Source organism: Eptesicus fuscus, chromosome 4 (assembly GCF_027574615.1).
Source record: "Eptesicus fuscus isolate TK198812 chromosome 4, DD_ASM_mEF_20220401, whole genome shotgun sequence".
NCBI lineage: Eukaryota > Metazoa > Chordata > Mammalia > Chiroptera > Vespertilionidae > Eptesicus > Eptesicus fuscus.
The window spans coordinates 92,510,679-92,532,364 of record NC_072476.1 but is presented as its reverse complement, the minus strand read 5'-3'; the positions used below and the strand labels follow the sequence as shown (position 1 = coordinate 92,532,364).

The following is a 21,686-nucleotide window of genomic DNA, read 5'->3' as shown; positions in this document are numbered from 1 at the left end:
AGCTCAGCTGACATTATATAAGTGTACTTGTTACTTGACCCTGACTGCCACTTGTCCACCTAAGCTGTGTGTGAACATGTCTGTGACAATGTTAATAGATCAGGGACATGATTCTGAGAGCTCTGTTTCTCAGGAGCCCATACCAACTATTTAAAAAAATGAGAAAATTAATCGACTCTCTTTGTCATCTGTCTCGGTGATAGGATGTGTTGGAAAGCAGCTACCGTACTTTCCGGCGTATAAGACAACTGGGCGTATAAGATTTTCCTGGGTTAAAAAGTCATTTTATACGCCGGAAAATACGGTAGTCCAATATATCTAATCCATTATATCTAACCCCATTAATATAGTCCAATATACTGTATTTTCCGGCATATAAAACGACTTTTTAACCCAGGAAAATCTTATACGCCCAGTCGTCTTATACGCCGGAAAGTACAGTAAATGTGAATAAAGAGCTGTGGTCTCCTTGAACTACGTTCTAGAATTGTCTCATTTGTGGGTTGGGCCTTTTGTCCTGGGTGTAAGCTGCTTACTCTTCTTCCTTCTTGAGTCCTGGTAAAATATTGCCCCATCCAAGAACTAGAGCCAAGTCCTAGGCACCAGCTGGCTGGCTGGGACCCTGACCATCTGCTTTTGTAAACTCTTTTTCTCTAGACCTGGACTTCCTTTCTGATATCTATTGTTTGTTTGTATGTGGGTTTGCTTGTTTAATAGATTTGAGAGTCTTATCACAGCATTATCTGCTCTATTAAGGCAAAGATGCTCGGACTAGCCTGCTAGCCTGGCTTCTGCAGATGAGATGACCTTTAATCACTGCATCTGATCTGGATGAAAATCAGTACCTTACTTTTTTTCCAGAAATGCTTAAAAAAAAAAAAAAAGCCATTTGGGCACAAATCCTGTTATCCAGTTGGTTTTGCCAAACCCTACAATGATCAGGTTCCAGTAATTTAACATTTTATAGACTTTTGCCACAGAGACTGTTTTTTGTTTCTGATTTTAGAGAAAGAAGGAAGAAAATGAAAATGAGGTGAATGAGACAAATATCCAAGAAGGAGTACCAGGTGGTTAGATTTAAGGTAAGGGACTAGAAAGTTTTTCTATCTTAGGACAATGAAATACATCAAAATTCAGGGGCCATTGGATGTTCGACTGGTTGGAGAGCAGGGAAATTTGCCTTGGACTCCTCATGCATAGAAGCACTCATTTGTTCAAACATGGTAAGTGCATTCATCTTTTTGGCTTCTAAGTTTATAGGCCTCTCTAGACTATTAAGGTACTTTTATTTACTCTTTGGTTGGCCATACAAGAATAACAGCATGGCATCATAGCGAGGGAGACAATAATCTTGGAAACATGACACACATTCCTTCAATAGGAGAGGGGAAAGGGAGGAAATCCATGTATGGAGAACTTATGATATGTTATAATTACTAATGAATACATTTTATTATTTTTTTATTTTTAAATACATTTTATTGATTTCAGAGAGGAAGTAAGAGGGAGAGAGAGAGATGGAAACATCAATGATGAGAGAGAATAATTGATCGGCTGCCTCCTGCATGCCCCCTACTAGGGATTGAGCCCACAACCCAGGCATGTGCCCTGACCAGAAATCGAACCTGTGAGCTCCTGCTTCATAGGTCGACACCCAACCATTGAGCCACGCCGATTGGGCTGAATACATTTTATATATGAAATCATGTCTCTTATTTGTAACCCTATGAGATAAGAACTGCATATGTAGCAACTGAGGTCTAGAGAAGATAAATTGCCTAGTTTTATGCATTTTCAGTTTCTGAAATTATTCAGGCTTCCTTAGAGTATTATCCTGTATTCATTCTTCTTAAAATAACACCCCTGCCATTCTCTAGTCATGTTCCCTGCTTTATGTCCTTCACAGCACTTACCACCCTGCTAGACCTCATAAATACATTTTGGTTATCACTTTTTGTCTACACCTTCAATGGGTAGCTCAGGTCCTTGCTGGCCACTGTAGCCTAATTCCTGCTTAAAGCCTGGGACATAGGAGGCTCTCAAAACTATCCAGATGAGAGGATTAGAAAACTGTGGTACATCTATACAATGGAATACTACGCTGCTATAAAAAAGAAGGAATTCTTACCATTTGCAACAGCATGGTTGGAACTAGAGAGCATTATGCTAAGCGAAATAAGTCAGTCAGAGAAAGATAAATATCACATGATCTCACTCATTTGTGGAATATAATGAACAACATAAACTGATGAATAAAAATAGAATCAGAGTCATAGAAGCATTGAACAGACTGTCCAACCTATGAGGGAAGGCGGTGGGTGAAGGGGAAAGAGACCAACCAAAGGACTTGTATACATGCATATGAGCATAACCAATAGACACAGACAGTAGCAGGATGAGGGCATGTGCTGGGGGGTGGGAGTGGCTGGGGAGAGGTCAATGGGGAAAAAAGGAGACTCATGTAATATTTTAAACAATAAAGAATTTAAATTAAAAAACAATTATCTAGTGACCCATCCCTACTTCAGAACTCCCTCTACTCCTTTTCTATTCTATTTTTATGTACATCTCAGCTTCTTAACGGATAGAGATTATTTGTTCAGTCCTCTTTCTGACTTTCTTTTATTCCTCAACTTGTTATCCTCCAGCTTCTTCCAAAATGATTCCAACTAAAACTAACTGGGAAAGATCATTCACAACTGCCCGCATTATGTCAATTCCAATAGTTGCTTTCCAGTGCTCATTGTATTGTCTCTTCTGTCCTTTCCATCCTGTTATTCTCTTTTTTATTAGAATTATCAAATTACAAAAATATATAAAAATAGAAACTACAGAAAAGCAATCACTAAAGTCATCTACTATTTCATCATCAAAGGTAATCATTATGATCACTTTGAAGCACGTTCCTCTTTTTCCCTGTGTAGAATATGACCATTCATAAATAGGTAACTTTGCTAATTTCCAACTTGATGACCTCTCCTTCTCTTCCTATTCTTCTGGCTTATAGTAGGTATAAGTATAGTTTTAAGAAAGGATTTAGGTCAAGTGATAGGTTCTCCAAAAATAGCTTCCACTATAAAAGGCACTCAGTCCCCCACCCCCGATATTCAGACCAGTGCTGCTCCTATGTACGCCCATTACACTGTGCATAGTTCCATGATCACACTTGCTATTTCATATTAAAACATCCTCCTAGACAGTGACCCGCCCGTAATGAGGAATCAAGACTTATTCATCTTCATATGATTCATTGGAAATAAAGTGCTTGCCCCTGGAGGGTAAGCAATAGATTTTGTTTCCTTGTTGTTTTTAAAATTAAATTATAGCACTTGAAGTAACTCAGGATTCTGAAATAACTTCAGCAGAGATCTCTTTTTTGAGAGTGAAAAATGTATACCTAGCAAAAAGGCAAAAAATACTTTTGGAACTGTTTTCAGGTGTACCCCTAACTTTGAGTCCATTACCTTTATTTTAGAACCATACTATGGTGCTCGTGTCATATTAATGTTCACCTCCAAAACCACAAAATCCTAATGATAACTTAGATTGGGCACACAGTTAGGTTTGTTAATACTAATGAAATTGTACGATTTTCAATGTTCCTGTGAGTTTCTCACATACTAGTCCCTCCACTTGGAGAAAGTGCCCATCTCTTTGAATGGCTAGATCTATTTTATCTTAAACTATTTTGATGAAATAGTACCTCTTCAATAAGACATTTCCTTAGCTTACCCCCCTACTATCACACACATATTCTTCCTTTATCCAGAACTGAGCCAATACCTTGTATGTATATAGTGTCTCTATTTATGTATAAGCTGCCTCCCATGCTTTAATGAAACGTATCATAGGAACAAAATAAAACAGTGGGTGTTTGAGGCAAAATTCATACATCTAGCTTCTAAAGTAGCATTCTCAATAAATGTTGTTAGATAAAAGAGTTCATGATTTCACTTGAACAGCTCCTCATATAACATATCAGAGTTTCTCACTCTTGGCACTATTCACATTTGAGGCCCAGTAATTCTTCGTTTTGTGAATTCTAAGGACATTTGCAGTATTTCTGGCTTACACCCACTAGATGCCAGTAGTACCCACCAATTCAGAGAAGCAAAAATGTCTCAAGACATGGTAAAACGTTCTCTGGAAGGCAAACAAGAGAAGGATTGTTATAGATCCATGCAATAAAATTAGCTAAACAATGAAGGCGGAAATACAGTGTTTGCTCCTGGAAGGTAAGCAATAGATTTTCTGAGTTTTCTTCTGCCCTTTTGCCTTCCAAATGACAGATTTTTATCCTCCACAGATGTAGCATATTGGGAAATGTTAAATTTGGATCAAACAGTGTACATGGAAGTTTAAGTTCTGACACCACTTTTATAACATTGAGTAATAATAATAACAGATCAGTACTTGCCGAATAAACATTACCGAGTACGTGAATACACTAGTGGCAGTCACTGAGTCCAGTTCTTCAGAGACATTCAATTATTTCATTTTATAGCACTTCATGGAATATGCATTGCTACTTCGTTTTCTTTAACTGACCAAGGTGAAAAAGGTACTGGGTGGAGAAGACAGCACTGGGACTCACACAGGATGACTCTACAGTCTGCTCCTAAGCTGTCCCAGTTCACAGCCACTAGCCAAGCCACCAGGCCTCATGTAGCTATTGACTGGAAATGTGCTAAGTCTGAATTGAGACTTGATTTAACTAGAAAATACTCGATGTAAGGGTTCCAAAGGAACATGGGAGAAAATAATGTAAAATGTCTGAATAGGTTTTACATTGATGATATGTTTAAAGGATAACATTGGGTTAATAAAATATATCCTATGCAATAAAAGGGTAATATGCAAATTGACCCTAACATTGGAATGACTGGTAACGACCAGTTGCTATGATGCACACTGACCACCAGGGGGCAGACGCTCAGCACAGGAGCTGCCCTCTGGTGGTCAGTGCGCTCCCACAGGGGGAGCTCCGTTCATCCACAAGCCAGGCAGATGGCTGCGAGTGCAGCAGTGATGGCAGGTGCCTCTCCCACCGCCTCAGCAGCGCTAAGGATGTCCAACTGCCAGCTTAGGCCCGCTCTCCCAGGGAGCAGGTGTAAGCCAGCAGGTGGACATCCCCCAAGGGGTCCTGGACTGCGAGAGGATACCAGGCTAGGGACTCCTCCGAGTGCACACATTTTCATGCACTGGGCCTCTAGGGATTAAATAAATGTCCTCTGATTTAGTTTTTAAAATATGGCTGACAGAAAATGTAAAATGACATATGTAGCACACATTCTTGGTTTGCAATATATTTCTATGAAGCAACACCGATTTGTTTTCTTTATCATCTCTACTTGGAACCTCCTTTACTTTTGTACATTGGGTATAAGAAAAATATCAATGGGTCTATACAAGTTAGTTGTGAGATTTCAGTGATGTTCCATTTGAAAGGCTTCATAAACTGTAGAAGCTTCTCCAAACTTTGGCTAGTTAATGCAATGACATTAGAAGATAAAAACTAGCCATGGCTGGTTTGGCTCAGTGGATAGAGCATTAGCCTACGGACTGAAGGGTCCCAGGTTTGATTCCAGTCAAAGGCACATGCCCTGGTTGTGGGCTCGATCCCCAGTAGGGGGTGTGCAAGAGGCAGCCAATCAATGATTCTCTCTCATCATTGATGTTTCTATCTCTCTCTCCCTCTCTTTTCCTCTCTGAATTCAATAAAAATATTTTTTAAAAAAGAAGTTAAAAACTAGTGTTTTGGGTGTTAGATGACTTAAATTATCAAGTAACAATCTGAATGCCATTACTGAGTGTTTCAAATATTCATTGAAGAAAGATTCATCACAAATACATAAGCATATGATCAGTCTGCCCAATACAATTCTACTTGAATTTCATATTTTGATTTTAGAAAAAAGGAGAGAGAGAGATAAAAACATCAATGAGAGACAGATGCCTCTTGCGCGCCCCCTACTGGGGATTGAGCTCGCAACCCTGGCATGTTCCCTGACTGGGAATTGAACTGGTGAACTCTTGGTTCATGGGTTGATACTAAACCACTGAGCAACACTGGCCAGGCTGGTCAGTTATTATTAATAAAATATTTTTCAGAAATATTTTTGATCATTGTAGACTACACAATTTGACAGTTTTTGTTTTTTGTTTTTTCCTTCTGAACTTGTCTGGCCATTATTCTGGTGGCAGGCTTGCACTAAAGGACAATCAGAAATAAATATAAAATGTGAAATTTAAATTTTATGTAACTAGGCACCTCTTTAGACCTATTCTGAAAGAACTATATAGGATTATAATTGGTTTCCTATTCCCTGTCAATGTTAAATGTAACTTGGAGCTGAAACCTGATTATTTAAAAATAGTATAAGTAAACACCCTCCTCCCTGTATTTTGGGCCAGACACTACAATAGCAGACCTGACTGTCATGTACCTGAAATAGCTTACAAAAGAATCATCACAAATACATAAGCATATGATCAGTCTGCCCAATACAATTCTACTTGAATTTCATATTTCCACAAATGTGATTTAAAAAAAAACAACCACAACTCAATTCCAATCATGCACTATCAATTATCAAAGTTAGAGAAAAATAGTACAGAAAAGAGGAAAAATACTTTTAAAGAGCCAAAATAATACAGTGAATCCTTAGACTATAATCGTTCTGTACAATGGACGTTAGTGTAAAAATATAAATATCACAAGAAGCTGTACTTTAAAACTTTATCACAAAGGGTCACCTAAAATTAGTGGGTCAATTCAGAAGTTAATACACAGTAAATGCTAAAAATTAAGTACATAGATCTTACTAAAGCCTCCATTTTTATGCCACATTTCTAACAATGCAGAATCTCATCTTGAGTATAGGACCTTTTAGACTGGCAGGAAATTGGCTAAGTCTTGGCAGTGTCCATTGAGGCCTAATAAACATCATCTCTACTTGCAGGTCTACCAAATTTGTATAAGACAAGAGAATAAAACCTGTGTTATAATGTCAGAAGCTAATGATTCTTAAACCATTCATGACCTATTCTGAGAATTTGAAGGTTAATTCTATAACACAAAATAAATCTATAAATAGATAGGAATACAAAATGTTTTATTTATGATTGCCATTCCAAATGCAGAGAGATTAAATGCAAATCTGACACAGTAATATCCAAATGCAAATCTGATTAGTGCTCCCTATGTAGCCCTTTCTAATATGTCAAATTAGATTTTTTATTGAAAAAAAATGTACCCTCAAGTTAGCATCCTCCTTATTAAATTCTAAGTGGAAATAAACAGACTTGTTGTAGAATTATCTCTTACTTTGTTGCCCAATAAAACATTATTTTCTTTTTGCTAACTGGAAGAAATAGTTTTAGATTACAATTATAGATGAAGAGTATATATTATATATATATATATATATATATATATATATATATATATATATATATTTCTATATATATATATATATATATATATATATATATAGAGAGAGAGAGAGAGAGAGAGAGAGAGAGAGAGAGAGAGAGAGAGAATTTGTGGGGGTTTTTTCTGATCTTTTTTTTTTTTTTTACTCTAAAGCTTCTACCCTGCAGAAAGACCATTAAAGGCAGCTTACTCTGGGGGAAGCGAGGTGGATTGTCATTGACATCTGTCAGTGTGATGTTCACGGTGGTAGTCCCCGATAAGCCTCCCATCTGGCCGCCCATGTCCTTGGCCTGGATAACCACTTGATATTGCTCCCTGTTTTCTCTGTTCATGTTTGGCAAAGCAGTCCTGATGATACCTTGAAGAAAATATAAAAACATTTGTTACCTTCACTGAAATCTCAATTATTTGGTTGATTAAGCTCACAAAGTGTATGTCCAAACTGGTGACTTTTATAAGACAAAATATGTTTTTGCTATTAATTTTTATTGTCTAGAAATTGTAAAAGTGATCCAAGACAGATATTTTACAATGTGTGTCATCTTCCTAATTCTTAAAGCGTACCATATGCACTGGATAATGTCCTAAACCCATGTGACGCAAACCCATACCTAAAGACAGGTATCTTTTCATTAGCTCGCTCAATCATTACAAACTTGGAGTTTGTAAATCTCTCAGTGTGGCATCATCACTCTGCTGGGAGTATTCATGTTCATGTTTGTTCTTATTTTCACGCCTTTTTTCTACTTGTAAAGATCGGAAAGACTATTAAATTAACAAACCAATTCATGGTTGCTGACCTGTTTCGGGCTCCACAGAGAAATACGGCTGCCCTTGGAGTATGCTGTAAATGACTCTGGCGCTGTTTCCGTAGGAAGGGTCATCGGCATCTGTAGCTGTGACTTGCACCACAGAAGTACCTGAAGTATCCAAATTCAGCTTAGTTCTGCACAGTACCAGAAGGAGGAGCAAAAGCACTGGTTTTCATGGAAGACTTGAATGATTTTTGGCTTTAATCATGACCTCTTAAAAAAACATGTATTGATAATTTACATGAACGTCGTACCTAGAGTTAACTCTGAGTTCAGCTACATGTTTATGTAGCCAACAAGTTTATTTTTATGCATGCAGTAGATACTGATAGAGTGTATCGGATTTTTTAAAAATGCAGTCACTTTACAAATGCCCAGGTTTGATACTTAAAGTCATTTTCTCATAATAGATTTGTTTGATGTAAAGGGCATATCTAATCACAAAGGAGTAAGTATGCTCCTTTCCCCCTCTTCACTAATTAACTATAAAAATAATTAACATCTGCTCTAGAATACAATTTTATGAATAGATTAAAATTTAAATTTAGAAGCAATCCAAGATGATCCCAAGCTCCATGAACTATTAAAAGCTTTCTCATAAAGTTCAAGATATTTAAAAGGGCTTTATAATAAGGCAATGGACAAAAGTCCTTGGGATTTAGTGAAGTAAATATTAAATAGTAATCCCAGAACAATGCTTTTGAGAAATGAAGAGTTCAAACTTTGCTATAACAACTGTTACAAATTTTTTCCAATTGTTTTATCAATTTATATAACTTGTCCAACATTTGAGAAATGAATCTATTTTACTAAATCCAACATATATCTCTAAAACTGTTTTCATATGTTGAATTTTTTATAATCCTCTATTCATAAAAAATGAATGGGGTCTATGTAAAATAATTGGATGATCTCATTAACACCATCATTTATATTGTCAAGATAATCCAGACAAACTCAAGGCAAATGACTAGAGTATATATGCAGAGACTCTTTTTATATTTATGTTCTAAATGTACTTATATTTAGTGTCAAAATATTACACAGCTATTATCCAAATTCATGTGACAATTATATTTTAATAGGTTTCTACTAAGTTAAATGGTATTTTCTTGGCTTTTTGAGGAAAGTGTCCACTTATTTGTATTGTAAGATTTACAAATACAGAAACTCCTGTCCTAAGTGAGGATATTATGTATGCATTTTTAGTAGGAGTCAATGGTGATTTCAATTAAGTGGTCATAATGTTTTGAGAATTTCTTGATTTTTTTAATACTTTTTGAAAAACACCATAAATGTTTTAAATAAACTTACCTACGACAGACATTTCAGGAACACTAGCTGTATAAATTTCCTCTGGGAAGGTTGGCTCATTGTCATTGATATCATGGATCTTGATCACAAACTCAGACTCTGGTTCTACTGGCCTCAGAGTTCTTCTGTTAATAGCTTGTGCACGTAGAGTATAAAAGGCCTTTTCTTCCCTATCAATTCTTCTTGTGGCATGAATGTCACCTGTTTTTTCGTCAATAATAAAAAGAGTACCAGCTCCATCTCCAGATAAAATATATTTGAGTGATCCGTCTCCTTTATCTTGGTCTGAATGAAGCTAGGAAGAATGAAAAAAGAGCATATCCATGATAATGTCTAAAGGTACGTGATGTTGAAAGAATTCAAAGAAAGTTTCTTATATCCCATCACTGAATAATGGGGTCAGTTATCTGAGCTTTTGAAACGAGAGTTGAGCCCGGCTAGTGTGGCTCCTTGGTTGAGTGTCAACCTAAGAACCAAGAGGTCGCTGGTCCGTTTCCTGGTCAGGGCACATGCCTGGCTTAGAGGTGCATATAGCAGTGAGTGAATCTGGCCTTAAGGTGGCAGACCTGGAAAAGAGACCCTCCTTGGACCAAGAAGCAAGCACAGGGATGTTCGAGTAGGGAAAAACGGGTCCCAAGAATATCAAGTACAGTCTAAAAAAGGACATACAGGTTCCAGTTGTATATATCCATTTGCTCCCATGGAATTCTTACCCTGAGGGGAGGGGCTCGCCATGGAAGGAATAGAGCATGGCTTTGTAAAACACAAGAATTATAAATTTCTCTTTTTTAAAAAAAATATATTTTATTGATTTTTTACAGAGAGGAAGGGAAAGGGATAGAGAGTTAGAAACATCGATGAGAAAGAAACATTGATCAGCCACCTCCTGCACACTCCACACTGGGTATGTGCCCACAACCAAGGTACATGCCCTTGACCGGAATCGAACCTAGGACTCTTGAGTCTGCAGGCCGACGACGCTCTATCCACTGAGCCAAACTGGTTAGGGCTATAAATTTCTCTTTAATTATACCATCCGAACAATAAACATTTTCTATGCTAAGATCATAGTTTGATTATTTGCAATAAATGAGTATACTTTTTAAATTTTTTTATTTTTATTTTTATCAGATAAGAAATATAAAAACAATATGTAGATTATCTAAATTTCTATAAAGCATTTATAATAATTTAGACATCATTGTGAACGTGTTTTTTAAATATTCATATAAAATGTAGTACTAATTCAGAATAGGCACACTGACATGCAGCTTAGAGAATTAAAAATTGGAGATTATATTTTTCAATCATGCAAAAAAATTATAGAGACATATTTACCTAAATAGGTTTGAATTTTGCTCTTTAGTGACATATCAACATGCATTTTGATCTAATTACATGTGAAAATATTAAACTGATTATTTTCTCTTTAAAATAGTATTTTTGCCGAAACCGGTTTGGCTCAGTGGATAGAGCGTCGGCCTGCGGACTGAAAGGTCCTAGGTTCGATTCCGGTCAAGGGCATGTACCTTGGTTGCGGGCACATCCCCAGTGGGGGGTGTGCAAGAGGCAGCTGATCGATGTTTCTCTCTCATCGATGTTTCTAACTCTCTATCCTTCTCTCTTCCTCTCTGTAAAAAATCAATAAAATATATTTAAAAAAAATAGTATTTTGCTTCTTTATTTGAAAGTTTCATTAATGGGAGATTGTAAATGAACGTAACTGTAAAATCATTTTATATGAATATCAAAACTGTTTACCTTAAATAAATATTTTGAGCCACACATATGCCTAATACAGTGGTCGGCAAACTGCGGCTCGTGAACCACATGCGGCTCTTTGGCCCCTTCCACAAAATACCACGTGCGGGTGCACACATACAGTGCGATTGAAACTTCGTGGTCCATGCGCAGAAGTCGGTTTTCGGCTCTCAAAAGAAATTTCAATCGTTGTACTGTTGATATTTGGCTCTGTTGACTAATGAGTTTGCTGACCACTGGCCTAATATTTGTATTACTAGTATTGTTGGGTCTACAAAAGCAGTCTGCTTTTTGGCTAATAGTTTGCAGTAATTAGCACTTAGCCATCAAATTTGGATCAGACTCCATTTTTTTATTTCTGGAAAATTACTTATTATTACAGGCCTAATGGATAAAGTAAACCCCAAATTGATATATACTTTGGAGGAAAAGACGTCAGGTGACACTTTTTATGGCATCTTTTACTATTCATAAGCAACAAAGCAAGGTTGAGAAACTCAAGAAACACCTGCTTTTAACTAAAAAGCTCTTAGAAGTAACTAATGGCTGCGTTGTCCAGAGAAACACTTTCAAAAAGTCAAAAGATTGATGCTTTTTAGTAACTGAAATTGTATGTAGTTGCCGGGCAACTTTCCAATTATACAGATGTGAAACACTGGGTAATTTTCCAAATGGCAGGCATAAGCATTGCATATTTCTTACTCTGTTTGGGAATCAACATAATTCAAGAAAAGATTATTGATGTTATCAATTATTTGATCAGATAAATTTGTGGTTTGTAATAGATAGGTATAATGTTTACTGTCTAATCTTCCAACAATTTTAATTTGAGAAATATTTATTTACTCTCATAAGAATCAGGTACTTCTAAAAGTAAAGCAGCAATTCCATATTAGTGTTATGGAAGATTCAAACACTGCATGTAATGGAAATTCACAGGACAACCCATAAACTAGCCCACAGAAATGAGTGTTTCCTTAAGTATATAACACTTAAGTTACTTGATAAAGAATGAGAAGAGGTTTAAACTTGGGAATTTTCTTCCATTTTACACCTCCTGGGAAATACCAGATGAATATAGAACATAGATTCAGAGTAGAGAGGGTATAAGGCAAGATGGGAATCATTAACACCAGTTCTGCTATTTTATTCAGTTAGTCATGCAAAAAAGTTGCTAGTACTGGTGAGATTTTAATTTTAATAATGCTCCATTTTGGACTATGAATCACAGCAGGATTTTTGCTTTCACTTATACTACAGAGAGTGGAAATTAAATTTCCCATCCTGGGAGTTTCTGTTGGATTAGAAAATTGAACATGGTATTAGGGAATAAAAAAGATGAGGATTGGAAGTTGGACTGTGGTTTTGAGAATCAGAAATAAGAGGATTTCAACCTCCTCATAATTAAGAGAAAGAAATTAGACTTGTGAATTTATACCTTTTGGCCTAAAGATCTAGACTTAAAATAAAATTATATTGCACCATTAGAGCGTATATAAAAGAAAAGTGAATTTTCATTTTTGTAAATATATTTTTATTGATTTTAGAAAGGAAGGAAGAAGGAGAGAGAGATAGAAACATCAATGATGAGAGAGAATCATTGATTGGCTGCCTCTTGCATACCCCACACTGGGATTCCAGCCCACAACCAAGGGCATATGGCCTAACCAGGAATCCAACCATGACCTCCTGGTTTATCGTTGCCGCTCAACCACTTAGCCCCGCCGGTAGGCTAAAAAGTAAATTTTCTTAAAATGGGAAACAGCTGATCACTAACACTAGAATAAAGGGCCAAAGTAACCATGTTTGGGGGCTTACCATTAGCATATGTTTATCAAAATCTTCTTTAAATAAACATATTTGAGAACTGGACAGTAAAGAAACAACAGATACTATAATAATGCCTAGAGGTGCATTTCTAGACCTGAGATTTGGGGAGTTGCTCCCTCCTGTAGATGAACAGTGGGAGATAAGAACTAACAATAACATTGATATTGATATTGATGATTTCCTAACAGTTAAAGCAAAAGAGCAATGCACAGGTTTTTTTTATCACAGTCCCCTGCCTAAGCCCCCCTCTTCTTTTTAAGTTGCTTTTTATTACTTTAATTACTTCTTCCCTGGTATTGTCTCTCTCCCTCATGTGGGTTTATTTTACATTTCAACTTACTTACTAAGTAATATCAGATGAATGTTAATACTAAAAACTGTAGCTTTCACTTTTATATTTGAACTAGAGTCCCAGTGCACGAGATTCATGCACTGGTAGGCGGGGTCCCTCAGCCTGGACTGCACCCTCTCACAGTCAGGGACCCCTCGGGGGATGTCCGCCTGCCAGCTTAGGCCTGATCCTGCCCTCCCCTGGGGATTGGGCTTAAGCCCGTAGTCAGACATCCCTCTTGCAGTCCAGGACCCCTCGCTCCTTACCGCCCACCTGCAGCAGAGGCAGGAGAGGCTCTTGCCACTGCCGCTGTGCTCACCAGCCATGAGCCTGGCTTCTGGCTGAGCAGAGCTCCTCCTGTGGGAGCACACTGACCACCAGCGGGGGGATCTCTTGCATTGATTGTCTGGCACCTGGTGGTCAGTGCGTGTCATAGAGACCAGTCATTCTACCGTTCAGTCGATTTGCAGATTAGGCTTTTATTATATAGGATGTTAGTTATCAATACTTGGATTTATTAAACATTTAACTGAATAAAATCAGTTGTTTCTATTACTGAGAGGTGGGATTATGGATTATGTATCAAATACCTTACAGCATCTACTTTGAAATAACTTCTATATTGATTTGACCTTGTGCTATTTTATTATGTGAGGCATTAAGTTTTCTTTAAATGGAGAAAAAATGTCAGATTATTGAGGCTTTAGTTCCTCAGTAACACCTGTTCTTTGGTGTGAAACATTTGTGCCACAAATCTTTAAGAAGAATTTTATGTTAATGCTGACCTTTTCTTTCCTTGAGGAAAACCTATTAAAAATTCACAACCTGCTATGTTCCTTGTAAATTCACAAGCAGATAAAGGACATGGCAAGATACATGACAATTAATGAAAATAGAACAACTGGTGCTGGGCTGCACATTTAAAAGTCATTTTCCTGATTTAACTTTTTTATTTAGATGTGGTTAATTATAACTCACTGCTTATACTGAGCAGTTTCATAATTAAAGCTGAACAACCCATTGGATTTAAAGGCATATTTTGAGTGCAGATAATTTAATGAAATCTGATCATTTGAAATGTGGCATGCTTCTGATAATTTTACATTTCATGCATAACATTCATCTTAAGATAATTTGTCTACAATTTTGTAAGGTAAAAGTGGTCTTGTGGCAATATATAGTTTAAGGCTGTCTTTATTTTATTTTTTTACTAGAGGCCTGGTGCACAAAATTCGTGCACGGGTAGGGTCTTTCAGCCTGGCCAGCGATCAGGGCCGATCAGGTTCCCCACCTCCCCGCTACTTTCTTCCCTCGCTCCCTCAGCACCCCGCCGCCACTGCTGGTCACCCACCACGTTCCACGCCAAGCCCTGGTGGTCAGCACATGTCATAGTGAGTGAGCAAACTCCCATTCTCCCAGTTGAACTCCTGAGGGGACACTTTGCATATTAGACTAAAAGAAGAAACTAAGATCCAATCGATTTCTTATCTTACCGAATTAAAGTAAGATTACACTTCAGGATTGGTACTATGTTGGTGCAAACTTTACCTCTTAATATCAGTTCACTTTTATTTTTCAGTTCCTCACATTAAATGAGAAACTACGATGATATATTTATGAAGTACAGGAAAATTATGTAATTTGTTACCAAAAGGATAATCCATAAAAATGTGATATTTTCACTCTTCATTTAAAGAAAAATGAAGAACAAGTTTTAAAAAGTGAATAAATATCTATCAATTCTGTCTGTAAAAGTTTGTTACTAGTTCAGAAAAACTTATATTGTGTGAGATTCTTTCTCAGTCACAGATATTGATGCCTTTTGGATATTGGTAACTGTTGGTATTTGGTTATATTTAAAAAATGGGTGGGCCTGGAGATTACTATGCTAAGTGAAATAAGCCAGTCATAGAAAGAGAAACATTATATGATCTGACTTATAGGTTGAATCTAATGAACAAAATAAACTGACAAACAAAATAGAAACAGGCATTGATACATGGAACAGATGACAGCTGTCAGAGGGGAGAAAGGAGGGGAGGACTGGATAAAAGAAGCTGACATGATTGGTCAAAGAACATATATGCAAAGCCCTTGGGCACAGACAACAGTGCAGTGATGGCCAGAGGGAAGGGGGGAGGGGGCGGATGCTGGGTGGAGGTGGGCAAAGAGTAGGAAAATGGGGACATCTGCAATAGTGTCAACAATAATAATAAAGTGAGAAAAACTGGGAAATTTTTGAAAAATTAGAATTATATTAGTAAGATTACATTGTGATTAAATGGTTGGGCTAGCTCTTTGAAGGATCAATTTTGATGAATGCATCACAATGACTGTAACATTCATTCTCCAATTTAACAACTTCTATTTTTGTGTGTGTTCATTAACTTTAAAAAGTCTAGAAATTGTTAGATTTGCTAATGCATGGTTATAATTTTATGCCTGCTGTTCTTCCAAATAGCCAATAAATTCTATATTTGTTTTCTTTTTAAAAATCCAGATTGTGGCAAATATGCTATGCTATTCTGGTAGCATCCTCATTAGCATTTTGCTCTTTCTGCTCTAGTGACTAAGATAATATCAGATGTGAAAGAAGGAATTCAATGAAATAACTTTAAATTTACAACCTACGGTCCCTAGGCCTGGCCTGTGATCAGGGCCATCTTCTCTGGCTGCTGGCAGCCAGCCCTGTAAAATAAATAAATAAATAAATAAATAAATAAATAAATAAATAAATAAATAAATAAATAAATAATAAATACATTTACAACCAATAAGACATTTTAGAGAAGACGGCCCAGTGTCAGGAAGCAGCTGAAAACATAATAAAGCATGTAAACACAGTCTGGTCAGAAATAAATAAGTAGTTACTCATTTTGTTGAGCCTGGGAGGAAGAGGGGAAAAAAAGGTGCGAAATCTTGAAATGGAGTATATGAAACTTACAGAGAAGCCTGAACATTATTTTAATATTGATAATATAGAAAAATATAAATGAAGTTTTATGAACCCAAATGAAACCATTACTTTCCATCAAAAATAGAAATGAGAAATAAAGCTTAACAATGGAATGGATTGTAAAAATATTTATGATCATTTTAAAATAACCCACATATATAATTTATTATTTTTATTTTTAACTTTATTTTTATTTTTGACACTGTTATAGATGTCCCCATTTTCCTCTCCTTTGCCCACCTCCACCCAGTCCCTGACCTCCTTCCCTCTGGCCAACAACAAACATATAATTTAGATTGATAAATACTTTCCCAAACATTTTCTTTCTGGGGCCAGAGGAAAGCACAGAGGATGAAACAATGGATGGACAATGATGTCTACATGGCTTGGTGTCTGGCATAAAAAATAAGTGATTTACTTTCCACATTTGAGAGGGTTCTCTAAAGATCTCCTCCAAAAGAAAAAAAAAAAAAAAACCCTAGTGAGGTCTGGGTTCAATAACTTGCGATTCCTCTTCCCATCTGGTCTCCTAAGAGTGCAACCAGTTGAAAATGGGCCTTGTTTCAAGGGCCACCCTGACTGGTGAGTCCAATCTGGGATGGTCCTAAAGTACTGGGGGCTCTCCATGAAGACATTAGGGATTACTCAAGACCCTATAACAGGTCAGATTTATTTTCTTTGTCTATAAAATTCAAGAAATCTCCTGCTAAACTACTGCTGACTTACACCTTGAAGTGTCTTAAGAAGGGTACATTTCTTTGCTACTACTGTAAAGATACCAATATTATATTGAAGACATTTAAGTTTTGCATAGACATATATTTTACAGGACATTATCTGCCTCAAGACCTTAAATGCCATGTATAATATACAGTAGAAACATTCTTTCTAATAATTAATTTATCCTTTCTAGAGAGAGTTATTGGAACATATTTTAGAGAAGGTCGATATACTTCTAGAAGCCTGGCATCTTCCTTCTTACATTTTTGAAAATCACTGAATTAAAAAAAAATATCTTGAGGTGTGCAAATGACATTGAACATTGTATATCTATTTTCCCTCACAACTTCAAGGAGTCTTCTTAAGCATCTTGGATTTAAAATATAGGAATATATCTATAAATGCATGTCTCAAAATGTAAGTAAATGCAAAATATTTAAAACCAAGAGATTTACTTTGATTAATAAGATAAAAGAAATTAGAAAAAAAATAACAAATGATCACCCCTTTCCTCTGGGCTACAGTGGCAGCTGAGAACCTTTCCTCCTTGCTTTTTGCCCTTAAAGGTACGGTGATAAGAATGTAAGAGGAAAGAGGGCTAGGGATAGGTATTTACTGAAGGAGTTTACTTGAATAAGTATTTCTTGAACTAGACTGAACTAAGATAAACTAAATTGAAAAGAATATGGTATTTTAGGACTTAGATGTTTTAAAGATTTTTGCTTCAGAGGCAAAATATCTTGGGTTTCTAAGGCTTGTAAAGGTGCTTTTATCTTGAAAGCTATAGAGTAACAAGTACCTAATTGGATGTTCAAAGGAGAAGGACCAGGCAGCTGCATGTTCTTTCTAGGGGTTATGGTCAAGGAGGAGAAAAATTAAAAGAAGTTTGGAACTTTACATTTATTGTTATTTTTAAGGCACTGAATGAAATGATAATCTAAAAAGGGATAGGAACCACTACCCTAGAAAATTTGCACATTTGTGTGTCTATGTGTAAAATACAATGTTTATGTGATATCAAGGGGTTCAATTATCCTCTGAAATATAGCCATAGTCCATTAAATTTAAAAAAGAATCCTTAGTCTAGTTCAACTTTCTATGTTTTACAGTCTGGTCATAAATAAATAACTAAATAAATCAAGTAAATGTCCTAGTTAAGAAAGAGATTGTGGAGATGGTTGCCCTAGCTGGTTTGGCTTGGTGTATAGAATGTCAGCCTGAAGACTGCAGGGTCCCCTGTTCAATGCTGGTCAAGGGCACATGCTCAGGTTGTGGGCTCAATCCCCAGAAGGGGGCATGCAGGAGGCAGCCAATCAATGATTCTCTCTCATCATTGATGTTTCTCTCTCTCTCTCTCTCTCTCTCTCTCTCTCTCTCTCTCTCTCTCTTCTCTCTCTCTCTCTCTCCCTTCCTGAAATAAATAAAAATCTATTAACCATAATGGAGATTGTTCATTTTGCTGATACATTCATAACTTCATCAAATTATAAAACCTATTCCACAAATTTACCAGAAAATATCATGCCTCTATAACTTGTATCCTTCCACATTAAGTTGATGTACCCACCCTATAAATTCTTACTCTTCTATCAAATTCCTATTTATGACTTGTATCCTATATGAAGCCCATTTTCAAACTCTTTTGAAAGGCTAACTTGACCTGTCTTCCCTTCCTAATTTGTGTTTAAAAACATAGAATTCTAATTTGTGTGTTTGTATGAATATGCATACATGCACCTAATTTTAAACACCCATACAAATTTTGAACTATTATTTTTATATCTTTATGGAGCTACAAATCTATTTATTTTGAGGATAATAAATATTCTATTATTTTGGACTCTGAACATTTCATAGTACACACACAGAACTAATTATTTATTTGTAGGAGGGATGAACATAAAAGTGTCAAATGCCACAGACATGAGAAATAAAGAGTTCATTTTGTGCTACTTATTTGAAAAGGCTGAACATTCTGGATGGAGTAAAATTGAATTACAAGTCCATAATAAAAAGTGGGGATTGGTCACTCTATATTATAAATATAAATGTACATAAAAATAATTCTTCATATTGAAAAAGACTTGGCTCCAAGTTAGATAGAAATTTCAGTAAACTTTGAGATTAAATCAGTGAAATATGATCTCTACATGAATTACTGGGATACAAATTTAATTTTTTTAGTAGTAGCTAGGGATAGAAATGTGAATCTAAATTTGTCTCTGAAACTATATGATAAGTTATTATAGACATCTGTGTTTTATCATCCTATATAATAAAGATGTAATAATGACCAACCATGTAACGACCAGATCACGGATCAGCAGGAGGGTGGGGCAGCGAGCTACAAGCGGGTGACAGAGAGCTACAGGAGGGAACAGGGAAGCAACCTATGAGGGGAGGGGGTGGGGGGGGAGCAGAGGAGCTACAGGAGGGTAGGGCAGCAGGCGAAGAGCTACAGAAGGGCAGCAGCAAGCTACTGGCTACAAGCGGGCGACGGAGAGCTACAGGAGAAGGCAGGGCAGCAAGCTAGCAGGAGGTGGAGAGCTACAGGAGGTGGAGAGCTACAGGAGGGGGCAGGGCAGCAAGCAAGCAGGAGGTGGAGAGCTACAGGAGGGGGCAGGGCAGCAAGCTATGAGGTGGGGCAAGGGTTGCTACAGGAGGGTGGCAGGGAGCTACTGGCACACAGATTCGTGCGCAGGGGGCTCCTAGTAGTTAATAATAACAGGACAACATTCCCACCGACAAAATATAGAACAGACAAATAGATTACAAAAAACACACAAACAAACAAAAAAACCACACATATTGCCAAAGACAAATCAGTATGCAAATCACGAGAATTGAATGGACTAAAGCCTGAGAGGAGAGAATTGTATAAAGGAGAACTGTGGATTGCCAGCTGTTTTTTCCCCAGGGAAATTTGCTTTTCTGGGCCTGACTTGGTGCTAATGAGCTGTGATTGTCCCAAGAAGAAGGTACTTGTGGCATAAGAAGAAATGAGGGTGGGTGGAGGTAGGCAAAGGGTGGGGGGAAAAGAGCTCGCCTGCAATTTTGTCAATAGGTTTTCTATTAGAAGCATATTAGGCCTGGATTTATCCTTGACTGTTTTATTCGTATCACCCCTTTTAACATTGGCTTTGACTATTTATCATGTGAAATAAAATACATGTTTCAAATTATTCTTTTTATAAAAATGTCCTACATTTTTCCACTTCCTTAGAAATTTTAATTTAATTATTCTAAAGCTCTTTACTCCCTGTGACTTATTTCTTGTTACTCCAGAGAGGGATGCTCTATTTATTTAATGAGGTTCTTCTTTTTTCGTGCTGTGGGATTTTCTAAAATGTTAGTGACATTTTGCGATTCTTTTACATTTGTGTAAAAGGTTCATTAGAGTCCGAAATGACTTTTCTCCTTCCTTACAAGCTTGACCAATAAGTGAGCCTGAGGACTGCATGCTTTTCAAATAGGATTGTCAAGCAGACCCGAAGTAGTGCATTATGGCAGCTGCTAGGTGGGCTTGCTACACTTCCATAGATTTGGCCACTAAAGACACAATGAACACAAATAGATTGAGATGGTTTACTAGGCTCAGCAGAGAAGACATCCAAAGCTTCAGGTTTGTATAAGTTTCCCTTGCTCCCCAAGTCCCAAAGGGAGTGAGGTAGCATCACAGATCAACTGTGCAGCTGAGTTGGTGTCACAGCTCAGGAAAACCCACGGGAATTTCTAGCATTACCTTTATTCTCCAGATGTAAGCAAACCGGCATGGGGATTCTACCATCCTGGAATGCCCCTGGGTAGCCGGCCAGTTTCTATGTGTCCTATCCTGGAATGTAAATTAATCTAAGCAAATTGGGTGTGTTAATACCTATAAGTGAAAAAAAAATGTGAGAAATTTATGAAAAGTTGTCTTCTAACAAGAATAGAATATGTCTATTGGAATCGAGAACTTCAAAATAAGTTGCACACATAGGAAATGGGAAGGTAAAGTGGTCCCATGTCCACCAGAATGCACAGATACTGGTATTAGGAATACTCCATTTGAGAGCCATAATCTTTTCCAGGAAGATATGGGATTGAATGTTTTGCTTGTGATAGTAATAGAGATGTAAGTGGGGAGGTAGGTAAGAGAAGCCAATCTACACAGCTGATTGTGGAGGAGAAATCGAACAAAATAACCAATGAGTCAAAAATAAAGTTGAAATGAATACTAACTTTCATTTCAGCTTTTCCTATTCTACTCTCATTGTCTACTTCAGTTCTGGTGGTTGGTGTAGCTAATAAAGTCTTCATACTTTTTTTTAATCTGAATTCTCATCCGTTTGTTCACAAAAATATTTTATATGTCCTCTGACATATCGGAAATAATTTTAAATTTAAATCTCAAGATTTTTTCATATGTCTTTTTAAATATCATAACTCTAAACTATATTTAAAGTTACTGTTTGCAAGTTTGCCTAGGCCACCTCATTTCCTTTGTCCAAACTGTATGAAGAAAATATTGATGTGGATAACTGGTGG

General features: G+C 36.8%; 1 protein-coding gene across 3 annotated transcripts in view; it reads right to left on the bottom strand.

Annotated features, from left to right (window-relative positions):
- LOC103305087 (cadherin-10) overlaps positions 1-21,686 on the bottom strand; it is a 73,580-nt gene that overhangs the window by 36,477 nt on the left and 15,417 nt on the right. For all 3 annotated transcript variants that reach the window (XM_054714315.1, XM_008161786.3, XM_054714316.1), the window contains exons 2-4: positions 9,562-9,856; positions 8,236-8,355; positions 7,626-7,793 (exon numbers count right to left, since the gene is read on the bottom strand). In XM_054714315.1, coding sequence (XP_054570290.1) covers positions 7,626-7,793; positions 8,236-8,355; positions 9,562-9,856 — 583 coding nt within the window. The remainder of the gene's footprint in view (positions 1-7,625; positions 7,794-8,235; positions 8,356-9,561; positions 9,857-21,686) is intronic.